Here is a 12,082-nt window from a genome sequence, read left to right on the forward strand (position 1 = left end):
GAAGTCAAATTTTTTTTAGGGGTAGAATTGTAATATATGGATGGAGGGGAATGGCTCTGACGTGTTAAATTTAAAGAATTTATGAGTAAATTCAAAATTCGGTAAAAAAATTAAAGCTGAAAGTTAGGGATGGCAGAAACTGTAAATATTAATGCTGACATGTAAATCTCACAAAAAAAAAAAGAAATCCTTTTTTCTCTAGCTATATATATATATATATATATATATATATATATATATGAGAAAAGTGTCTCTAGTCGGCCGACTAGAGAACCTTCTCTAGTCCGCCGACCCAAAACACAGTGGGCCCACAATGTTTGGATGATCCAAGGCATTCATTTGATAGGCCCTGACATAGATAGGGTGTGCCCAAAAAATTAGTTCCATAGGGCCGACTAGAGAACCTTCTCTAGTCCGCCGACCCAAAACACAGTGGGCCCACAATGTTTGGATGATCCAAGGCATTCATTTGATAGGCCCTGACATAGATAGGGTGTGCCCAAAAAATTAGTTCCATAGGATCATCTTAACCCTTCGATTTGTGGAGCTAAAAATTGAACAAATTAGTGAAGTTTTATACCCATCCATTTTAACCTCCACAAATCGTAGGGTTGGGATGATCCTATGGAGCTGATTTTTTGGGCACACCCTATCCATGTCGGGGCCTATTAAATGAATGCTTCGGATCACACAAAAACTGTGGGCCCGCACTGATTTTTTGGCGGACGGACTAGAAAGCTTTTCTAGTCGGCCGACTAGAAACATCAAACCCTATATATATATATATATATATATAAACTGAACAAAATCAAAGGGGAAGAAAGTCAAAAGATTCCAAAGTAGGTCGGTTGGTTTCGGAGCGAGCCAACTGATCCGCCTCATGACCGGCGGACCACTAAACATGTTGAAATTTGACTGCAAGACCTTCAATTCTGTCAAGTATTTCTTCGGTATGATCTGCACATCTCCAAAGATAATTCAATAAATTATTCATCCAGTTACTGACTTTCTTTGAATCTGACTCGCTTCGGCATTACAGTAGAAGCTTTACTCATCTTCCCCCAAATCCAAAAAAATCCGGCAATCTGTCCCTTGAGCTGTTTAAGGGCAGAATACCCAACAAAAAGAAGAAATTTGGGAGAAAACAGCTCTAATCAACAGAAAGAGACATTCAGGAGAAATAGCTCTAATCAGTCTACCTTCAAATAGATTTTCTCACCAAAATGTCATGATGAATCATGATGTTAAAATAATGTTCTTATCATCAACCACAGTGTGCACTTTCCTTGTACCATACTCTTGTAGCCTCTGCCACCCATTAATATTCTGAAACTCAAGAACGTCATATAACCAAATCACACCAAGCATCAAGCAAGAGGTTCCTTTGTGATACCCCATTGCCATGGTTTATAAATTTATTACCATCATCTGAGAATAGTTTTCAATTCCTTAAAACTCATTAGATTTTGATGGGATGGTTGGCTTGCTTGAGAAAGACTACAACCCATAACAAGGCAGCTGAAGTGGTATTGGCTGGAGGAGGACTGGCCTTTGATCATGGCACTTGTGAGATAAGCTAGTGTTTGTAGGATTGCTTCTCTTTTTTATCAGTTTTTGTAGGATTGCTAATCACCAATAATCTTTACAGGAACAAGATCCATTAACAATTCGATGGAACCGGACTCTGTCCCGAACAATTATTTCTCGATTGTACAGCTCGCTGATAATCTTAGTCACCTCATGGCAATCGGCACAGACCCTCAAGTTCTTCACCACTCGAATCACCACTGGTGCTTTTGTTTTCAAAAGCCCGAAAGCAATAGCCAACCTCTCACTATGCTCACAAAGGGTATTCTCTTTCTCTTCCTCACCCAAATCGTGCAGGACAACTGATGTCCATGGCTCATGCCCTGCATGGCGAACCTTTTCACATATATCCCTCAACATCTCCTTTATCTCCTTAGCCTCTGGGTGTGACTCATCACCCATTACAAACTCATGTACAAAGCCATCAACCTCAATCGAGCTGCACCCTGGAACAGCCTTAACGCCACTCTCCTTCATCTTTTTCCTCACATAGCTTACTTTCTCCCACCTCGAACACGATGCATACAAGTTCGAAAGGAGCACATAATTCTCCGCATTGAGTGGCTCTAACTTGAGCAATCGCTCGGCGATGAACTCCCCCTTATCCAAAATCCCTTTGTTCTTGCACCCCACAAGTAGAGTTCTCCAGATGATGGAATTTGGAGAAAATGGCATGGTCTCGACTAAAGAATATGCTTCTTCTATGAGTCCAGCACGACAAAGTAGATCAACCATGCACCCATAATGCTCCATTGATGGTTCAATTCCAAATGTGTGCATGCTTGACCAAAATTGTTGGCCTTCGGATACTAGTCCACTATGGGCACAGGCGCATAAGACACCAATGAAAGTCACGTGGTTAGGCCTAACCTGCAAGATAATTTGGGTCTGTAAGAAATTGACAATTTTTTTCCTGAACGGTGAAATACTTTATCAGGCAAAAGAGAATAGCAAAAACAAATTGGTAGCAGAAAACAGTGATTCTACTAAAGAAGCTAGAAGTGGGAATCCAAGTGGGTGAAAGATCCAATGCCAGACGAGAATAATTAACAATGAAGCGTACAATAAACCAGTTAAAACTATATACATTCATCTCAAAAACATGAATGGTAGTTCATTCAGCAGATTACATACCAGAAGTAGGATTTCAGCGTTCCAAATTTTACTCTGCATTACTTTTGGCAATTCAAATTGTGAAAAAACCAATTACTTGAAAAGGTTAAGCTATTAGAGTTGGTGTTATTTACTAATATTTATACTTCAACACTACCCTCACGTGTGGCTCCTCTTTTTTGGGTTGGCCGTACATGTGGTACATGTGGCCCCACTTTTGGGTTGTCCATACACGGGGATTTTTAATACCAAGGAGTTGTTGGGTTTCAACATCAAGGATACCTTTTGAGAAAATCCACAGGGCAATCCGATCCGATCATGCACAAATTAAACGGAAAGAAAAATAACAAACAAGCTACAAGATGAACACAAAGATTTTACGTGGTTTGGCCAAGCCTACTCCATGGGCAAGAAACACGATCTTCCACTATGAGAAGAGTAACGCAAGAGAAAACCACAAGAGAACCCGAGAAGAAAGCCAAAGACAAAAACCTCTCTCTCTCTCTCTCTCTCTCTCTCTCTCTCTCTCTCTCTCAGCCCACACACGGAAGGAAAACCCATACCCAAGCTCTTGCCAAAAACCCACTGGTCGTGTGAATAGAAGGATTTGTATAACTAGGTTTTCACTTTCCAAAACCTAGAGAACCACCTTCTATTTTGCTTCTAGCAGTCTCCACCTTGGGAAATAAGGCAACTTTCTAGCAGTCTCCACCTTGGCCTATTTCCCAGCCACCTGAAGATTTTCTGTTGATCTCGTCACTAATCCGCTGTCACCGCAAACCACCATTGGCCTTTCGAAGTACCAGCTACACACCCTTCGAATCATCCAGATTCTGACTCCTTCCGATTCGATCAACATGGCCAATGCACATGTGTAGCTGCCAACCCGTTGACTCATCCAGTCAACCTTGGAGAGGGATCTCGATCCATCCTCCCCAACACAGGTACTGTCATCCTCTCACCATCGTCTACAACCTAGAAATCTGTCTCTGCACCAACTGCGAAAGAGACCATACGTGTGCACACACCTTTACCGTGTTTCCACTAGCCATCGAGATCTTAGGAACAATAGTCACAGTGTCCCCGACCAGACAATATAACCCGCCACACTCCTCTCCTTTCATCAAAACCATATAGCCGCTTGTGATTTTCATGGCTGCACCTGCAGCTGAATACCTGCAACCTTTGGATCCAACCGGCAAAGTGACACAAGATTCATGCGCATCTTTGGGACATACGCCACACCACCCAAAGTACGAATCACTCCATCAAACATATTGATCTTCACCGTCCCAACTCACGTGACATCACAAGTAGACCAGTCACCCAAGGACACTACACCCGCCCTTGTCTCCTGGAACGTATCAAAATATTCCCTCCTGGAGAATAGTAGAATACATGAACAGAGCACCCTGAATCTAAAATCCACTCATCATGAGGAGAAGTGTGATTACTTGTGGAGACTGTGAGAACGTCTCCAAACTCTTCGCTCTATTCATCTGTTACTGCCACGACAGTATTCATAGCACCATTGTCCGCCTGGTCAACTTGCTTCGAACAATCCCGCTTAATGTGGCCATATTCCTTGCAACGGTAACATTGCACGCCCTTTTCGCCTACCCTAGATCTTGACCTGCCTTTTCCCGATCCCCTGTTAGACGACCTTCCTCTTTGATTCCCACCATGAACAACCAACCCATGATCTTCACTTACACCAAGAATAGGTTTCTTCCGCATCTCATTCGATAAGAGCGACGATGTGACTTCCTCCAACTTTATTGTATACTTACCATTCAATAAAGTCGTCACTAGGTTGTCATATAAATCAGGATGCGAAGTAAGAAGTAAAAGGGCTTTGTTTTCTTCCTTCAACTTTTCTTCAACCTTGTGGAGTTGATCCACAAGCCCGTGGAACACCATGATGTGTTCCAGAAGATCTCCGCCTTCATGCATCTTCAGCCCGTACAATTGCCGCTTCAGATACAACCGGTTGGCCAAGCTTTTTGACATATAAAGCTTTTCCAACTTCTCCCATAATTTAGACGCATCTTCTTCTTCCATAACGTTAAACATAACATTATCTGCCGGACATAGTCGAATCGTGCAGACCACCTTCGACTCATTATCTTCCCACTCGGCACCTATCATCTTCTCCGCCTTCCCATCATTTCCCTTCAACGCCTTAGCCAAGCCCTGTTGAACTAGGATGTCATTCACCCCATCTACCATAGAGTGAAACTACTCTTTCCGTCAAATCTGTCGATGTTGAACTGAGTATAACTTTATTTTACCGTCATCTCAAATTACTCCGCAGTTCTCGGTGTATCGCTCCACCTCGAACAAGAATCTTTCTTGGACAATCTTTCTACTCCCAAAGATCCCACAACACTCACGATCTCTTCACCCGGCCTCGACGATCGCTCTAACCACAGGTCTGATACCCACTTGTTGAGAAAATCCGCCAGGTAATCCGATTCGATCGTGCACAAATTAAACGGAAAAGAAAAATAACAAACAAACTACAAGATGACAATCAAGATTTTATGTGATTCGGCCAAGCCTACTCCACGGGCAAGAAACACGATCTTCCACTATGAGAAAAAAGTTAAAAAACAATATACAAGGATTACAATGGATTAAACCCAAACCCAAAAACCGCAACCCTTTCCTTGGTTCTCAAACCAAGGCCGTACAAGAGAGTAACCCAAGAGAAAACACAAGAGAACCCGAGAGATAAACCCGAGAAGAAAGCCAAAGACAAAAACTCTCTCTCTCTCTCTCTCTCTCTCTCTCTCTCTCTCTCTCTCTCTCTCTCTCTCTCTCTCTCTCTCTCTCGCAGCCCACACACGGAAGGAAAACCCATGCCCAAGCGCTTGCCAAAAACCCACTGGTCGTGTGAATAGAAGGATTTGTATAACTAGGTTTTCACTTTCCAAAACCTAGGGAACCACCTTCTATTTTGCTTCTGCCTTCCCACAATACAAGGTGGGAAATAAGGCAACTTTCCAACAGATACTATTAAATGGTCTCAACTTAGATGGAGAAACACTTGTGGAGGACAGGACACTATTAAGGGGTTCATCATCAACTTCTTTTCTAGGTTATATACACAGGAACAAGAATGGAGGCCAAAACTGAATGGTCTCAACTTCAAATTAATTACCAATATGAAAAGGAAGAGCTTAGAAAGGAACTTCTCTGAAGAGGTGAGAAATGCCATATTCTCAATGGAGAAACATAAAGCACCGGGACCTGACGGTTTTCCAATTGCTTTCTACCAGAAGTATTGGGAAATCATCAAGGAGGACGTAATGGGCTTCATACAAGAGCTCCATGAGAGAGGAGTTCTAAACAGAGAAACAAATACTATCGGCATCAAAGCCAACCGATAAGCCTCATAAACAACATTTGCAAGATATTGGCAAAGGTACTCACTACACGCCTAAAGGAATTCATGGGCGATATAATTTCGCAATTTCAAGGTGTGTTTGTAAAGGATAGAAAGATCCTAGATGGTATCCTTATCGCCAATGAGATTCTTGATTCGGCTAAGAGGTAAGGAAAGAAAGGACTTGCTGTGAAGATTGATATCGAGAAGGCTTTATGATCATGTCCATTGGAAGACACTGGATCATATACAGGAACGGATGGGATTTGGTAAAAAATCGAGGATGTGGATGATGGTGTGTGTTCGAATGTTAGATCATCATCCTTCTCAATTATAATAAACGGGAGCACGAAAGGATACTTTCGTAGCTCGAGAGGGTTACGACAGGGGGACCCTTTATCATCGTACCTATTTACCATGATCGTGGGGCCCTCAACCTTATGTTATCCAAAGCAGAGCAAAAAGGCTATTCTGTTGGGCTGAAAACGGGTTGGAATTCTTTAGCTATCAGCCACCTACAATTCGCAGATGACACGCTACTGTTGATATAAGAAGATGAAGAAGCAGTGGTGAATCTGAAAAGCTCCTTTCGCTGGTTTGAAATCTGTACTGGATTGAAAATAAATTTCTCAAAAAAGTGTGATGGCTGGAATTAATGTTGATTAGGAAGTGGGAAAGAAACACGCCAATAAGATTGAGTGTTGTGATAAGGTTCTGCTGATGACATACCTTGGACTCCCGCTTGGTTATCGTGTACCATCTAAAGTGATATGGGACCCAGTGGTGGAGCGAATTGAAAGGAAACTTGCATCATGGAAGAAGAAGTACATCTCCTTTGGCAGTAGAATGGAGCGAATTGAAAGGAAACTTGCATCATGGAAGAAGAAGTACATCTCCTTTGGCAGTAGAATAACTCTGATGAAGGCCGCAGTCACTAACATGCCGGTCTACTTCATTTCTATATATAAGATTCCAGTAAAAATTGCTCAAAGAATCGAAAAATAGAAAAGAGATTTCCTTTGGGGAAGGGGATGGAAAAATCAAGAAGTAAAAACATTTGATGAGTTGGAAGGTCTCAAAACTAAAGAAGCATGGAGGATTGGGAATAGGGAACCTAAGACGGCGGAATGAGGCACTATTAGAGAAGTGGTTATGGTGTTATGGAGCGGAGAAGGAATCACATTGGTACAGGATAATCGGTGGCAAATATGGAAGAGAATGGGGGGGATGGAATGCTAAAAACCCGACTACGGGTAAAGGGTCGGGTGCATGGAAACTATTTGCTCCTCACAGGAACAATTTGAACCACTTATCAGATTCAAAGTTGATAAAGGGGATGAAGTGCGTTTTTGGTGCGATATGTGGATTGAAGACTCCTTGCTACAGGATGCTTTCCTGACTCTATTAAGACTTATGACAAATGTGGATACCAAGGTTTCTGATTATTTGGTCAGGGGGAATCAATGTAGGTGTGGATTTTGGGATATAAGACTTAGAAGAAACCTCAAAAATGTAGAAATTACATGCTTTGAATCATTACTCACTCTCCTAAACATCCAATATTGATCTGCCTTTCTGTCTGATAAAAGAATTTGGATACTTGAAACCCAGGGAGATTTCTCAGTCAAATCTTTCTTCTCCTCGTTGAACCATGGAAGCAGGAAAGCGTCCCGTCGGGCACCTATATGGAAGATCATCGTACCTCCAAGGGTTGTGGCTTTTGCGACATACAAAAGCATCAATACTTGTAATTATCTCAAGCAAAGGAAAATCCAAATGGCGAGTTGGTGTGTGCTGTTGATGTGATCCGAGCCGTTGGATTATTCTTTTTTCATTATTGCACAAGTTATTTTATTTTTATTGAGGATTGTTAGACTTATTTATGTTTATTTCGTATGCCTAAATGTGGGGGATGTCCACATCATCTAGGGCCCACCATTGCACACACCACTCACCTTTTATTAATTTTGTTTAGCCAATTTTTCCTTTTATGCCCTTACATGTTATTTTGTTTTCTAATGTTTTAGGGGCATAACAATCCTTTCAATTGCAAGAGCTAGCAAAGGAGGGTCCACTAAAAAGCATATAAATAAGAACTAAGATGAGAGAAACCCTAGTTTTGAAACATTGTGAAAGGAAAGAAGAAAAGAGGAGCCGACAGCCTCCATTCTCCAACACGTCCTAAGGCGTCACTATATCTCTCCTTCCTCCCCTCTACATTTTGACTTCTCCCTCTTTCCTCTCCTTGTTCTTCTTCCTCTTTCTCTATCTGTCTCCCATCCTTCTCTTTGATATCTCTCATTCTCTTTGTCTATCTTGTCTCTCTCATTTTTCTTGCCATCCTCACATTCTCTTGATTTCCTCTCTCTTTCTCCTTTCTTGAATCTCCAACCTCTTACCTTCTTTATCTTCTTCTTCCTCGTCTCCAACTATTTTCTTCTTCTCTACTCCTCTTAAATCCTCCTCATCAACAATAATTTGAGAGGTTGCTGCTGTCCGGAGTTTCGGAACTCGACCACGGGCTCCTCCCCCATTCTCTTGGTCTCTTTGCTAGCAAAATTCAAAGTGAAAGGACTGCTGAGTTTATTGGTGAGATTTTTCCATATTTTCAGCCCTTTTCTTGGCCTTTTCCTTGCCTTTTTGCTACTTTGAAACCCTTAGAAACCTTACTAGTAGATTACCCTAGCCTCTTTTAAGCCTTTTACCATCTTTTGGTAATCTTAGGGGCCCTAGATCTTTATTTCTTATTGTGGGCAGCAATGAATCATTGAACAAAGTCTCTTATTTGAGCCTTTACATCCCATCTTGAGTTATTTATTTGATATGTTCGATAACTGCTTGAAGTAGAAGTATTTTCCATTGATGGTTCGTTGTCTACAGTTCAGTCCATACTTTATTTGTGCTGAAAATTTTCCATTAAATGTTTCTTCACTTGTTTATGGGTTATGGATGGTTGTATGGATATGAAGATTTGGTCCCATTGAGCTCCTAAAGTCCTTGTAGTTATTCGCGAGCCTCCGGATTTGCACTAGCTGTGTAATCAAGCCGAGGAATCGTTGGATCATCTCTTATTACACTGTCCGGTTTCATATAAGATCTGGACAAATATATTGAGATCTTTTGGAGTGGCGTGGGTATTCCCTAAAAGAATCACAAAGACCTTCTAAATTGGATGGGTGGACCTTTTGGAGAAACAGGACAGGCGATGTGGAAACTCCTCCCATATGCTATTTTATGGAGTATCAAGAAGGAAAGAAACAATTGTATATTTGAAGGTAGTGCAAAGAGGACTGATTGGATTACTCTTGAGGTGAAAATTGAGCTAATTACATGGGTTAAGGAGAAGAGTGGAAGCAATTATGGAATAAGCGAGTTACTTAGGAACTGGACCGCTGTGGTTTGGGAGAGGAAGATAGCGGAAAAAATAACCCCAAAAATGGAATCCTCCACCAAGGGGTTGGCTTAAATTAAACTCGGCAGTTTGATTGGCAACCCGGGGAAGGCGGGGAATGGAGGTATCATTCGAGACTCAAATGGGAAGATACTGATGCACTATTCGGGACCGGCTGGAATCTGCGATGCAAATGAAGCTGAAGTAAGAGCTTTACTTTATGGCTTGGAATGTTATGCTACAAACTATCATGAACCCCTCATCATTAAAGGTAATTCTTCGAATACGATAGCGTGGACAGCTAATCAAGCTAAGGAGCCGTGGAGACTACAGAGCTATATTGCGGAAGTTAGATATCTTGCTCGTATAATCTGCCAAAGAATTGAACATCGGAGACGATCGGCGAATGAAAAGGCGGATCAGCTTGCTAAGGTGGGGGTTTCATTAGAATCAATGCTAGTCAAAACGTCTTTCGAGGACGAGGGGCTTCATCTAGAATAGCATTGGTTTTTTCGTTACCATTGTACTTCTATGAGTACTCTGTTGTAGCCTGCGGGAGGGGATGTTGAAACTCCTGGGTACATCTTGTCCCTGCTTGTATTCATCTTTTTCGTGATAAAAGTCACTTAAAAAAAAAAAAAAAAAAAAGGAGTTGTTGGGTTTCGAACCCAGGAGCTGCCGTGAGGCAATAGCTCTGATACAATGTGAAACAACCAACTACTCTAAAAGCTTACCCCATCAGAGTTGGTGTTATTTAATCATTTATACTTCAACACAAATTCCATCACTGGCACATATTTTCTAACAGATCTATACATCAACTACAATGTTGTAAGCTCTGGAGACGAGTTCAGTAACCATCACATTTCAGAGAAATAACCATTTCAACAAAATGCATTTGCATTCAACAGATCCGGTCATATACCCAAAATCAATGAATGAGTTTAAAATCTTTTGCCATGTAACTTTAGTTTAAAATACACCGATAAAGCAAACAAGCACTTTTCGATACAAATTCATTCACATTACCTTGGCTTTTTCCATCCTTGAGAAAAGCTCCAACGCATCCTCTGCAAGCCCATGAACCGCATACCCAACAACCATTGCGCTCCAAGCTTTCGTATCCCTTTCAGGCATTTCATCGAACAATGTTTTTGCTTTCTCAATACACCCACATTTTGCATACATATCAACAAGCGCACTGCTAAGCTCAACATCAAGATTAATCCCATTCTTATCAATAAATGCATGAACCCACCTCCCCAAATCCAATGCACCCGCCTTTGCACAAGCCGATATGACACTAACCATCGTAACCTCGTCCGGTCTAACGTCCACTTTCTGCATTTCCCTAAACAAACTCAACGCCTCATTAACCATTCCAATTCTCGCATACCCACTAATCATTGCACTCCACGCAATTAAGTTCTTCTCAGGAATTTCATCGAACACTTGTTGTGCAACACTAATTTCCTCACATTTCGCATAGAAATTCAACACCGCGGTTTGTACGAATGGGCTCGAATCGAATCCATATCGGAAAGTGTGCGAATGGATCTGCCGACCTTCTCCCAATGCTGAAACCACTGCACATGCCTTGAGAGCGAAAGCTAGTGTGAAACTGTTTGGGTTGGCATAACCTTTTCTAAGCATTTTTCTATAGTAAGTGATTGGTTCTTTAGATGGGTTTTCGATTAGGGACGAACCCCGTATCATGGAATTGTAAGAGAACACGTTGGGATATGAGATTTTGGAGAAAACACGGCGAGCGTAATCGATGTCGCCAAAAGGGGAGAGTGCGCAGAAGGCGAGGATTTTGGTAAGTGCGTAGTGTTTGGGAGAGTAGAGGGGGTTTGTTAGGATATGGGAGTGGATTTGGCGGACGATTTTCATGTTTGGACATTTCTGGATTAATGAAGTTACTAGCTGTTCTTCCAGCTCTTCTTCTCGTCTGCTTATTCTTTGTTTGCTAGTGAGGAGTGCGTTTAGAGAGTTCAGATGGGTTCTGATCTTTGAAGTGGACTTTCAAGTGCGGAATGGAGAACTCATCACCACACCGCTCCTCTTCTATATGCTCGAAAATCCATTTTAGTGATTTTTAGGGACCGGTGTCTCCGTTTGGTTGCCAGTAAAATCTCTGTCCCCGGAAGTTTATGTAAAATTTTGGTCCCATCCCATGTTTGGTTGCCTTTAAGGCTAGGATTTTTTTAATCCCACTCTTGTAATGATTGCTTGTGTGGTGAATTTTTTAATCCCACTTTTGTAATGATTGCCTTTTCATCCCATCCCAAAATAATTCCCGGAACAAAAATAAACCCAGGAACCAAAAATAAGCTTAGAATTTTTTTCTTCCCAACAGTTCAAGCAACCGAACAAAGCTTTTTCTTTTTCCCACCATAGTCCGGTCAACCAAACATGGGATTTTTATTTTACCGGGATACTTCTAGGACTTCTTTTTTTCCCACCAATCTCCTAGGATTTTTTTTCTCCCACATAAATCCCAGGAACCAAAAAAAACCCGGCAACCAAACAGTTACCATTCTTCAAAGTGACAAAAATTACCCATTACATATCTTGCAGTTAATGTTTTAAAATAGGAGAAT

General features: G+C 41.5%; 1 protein-coding gene across 1 annotated transcript; it reads right to left on the reverse strand.

Annotated features, from left to right (window-relative positions):
• Nucleotides 1–1,170: 1,170 nt before the first annotated feature.
• On the reverse strand, nucleotides 1,171–11,619 carry LOC143888399 (pentatricopeptide repeat-containing protein At2g02980, chloroplastic-like). Its single transcript, XM_077392801.1, has 2 exons — nucleotides 10,509–11,619; nucleotides 1,171–2,457 (listed from the first exon to the last, which is right to left on the reverse strand). Exons 1-2 carry the CDS (start codon nucleotides 11,370–11,372, stop codon nucleotides 1,630–1,632), a joined length of 1,692 nt encoding a protein of 563 aa, XP_077248916.1. The 5' UTR covers nucleotides 11,373–11,619; the 3' UTR covers nucleotides 1,171–1,629.
• Nucleotides 11,620–12,082: the final 463 nt, after the last annotated feature.

The sequence above is a fragment of the Tasmannia lanceolata genome, unplaced genomic scaffold (assembly GCF_043159265.1).
Source record: "Tasmannia lanceolata isolate RefF3 unplaced genomic scaffold, GAP_Taslan_0.1 ptg000012l, whole genome shotgun sequence".
Classification (NCBI taxonomy): Eukaryota; Viridiplantae; Streptophyta; class Magnoliopsida; order Canellales; family Winteraceae; genus Tasmannia; species Tasmannia lanceolata.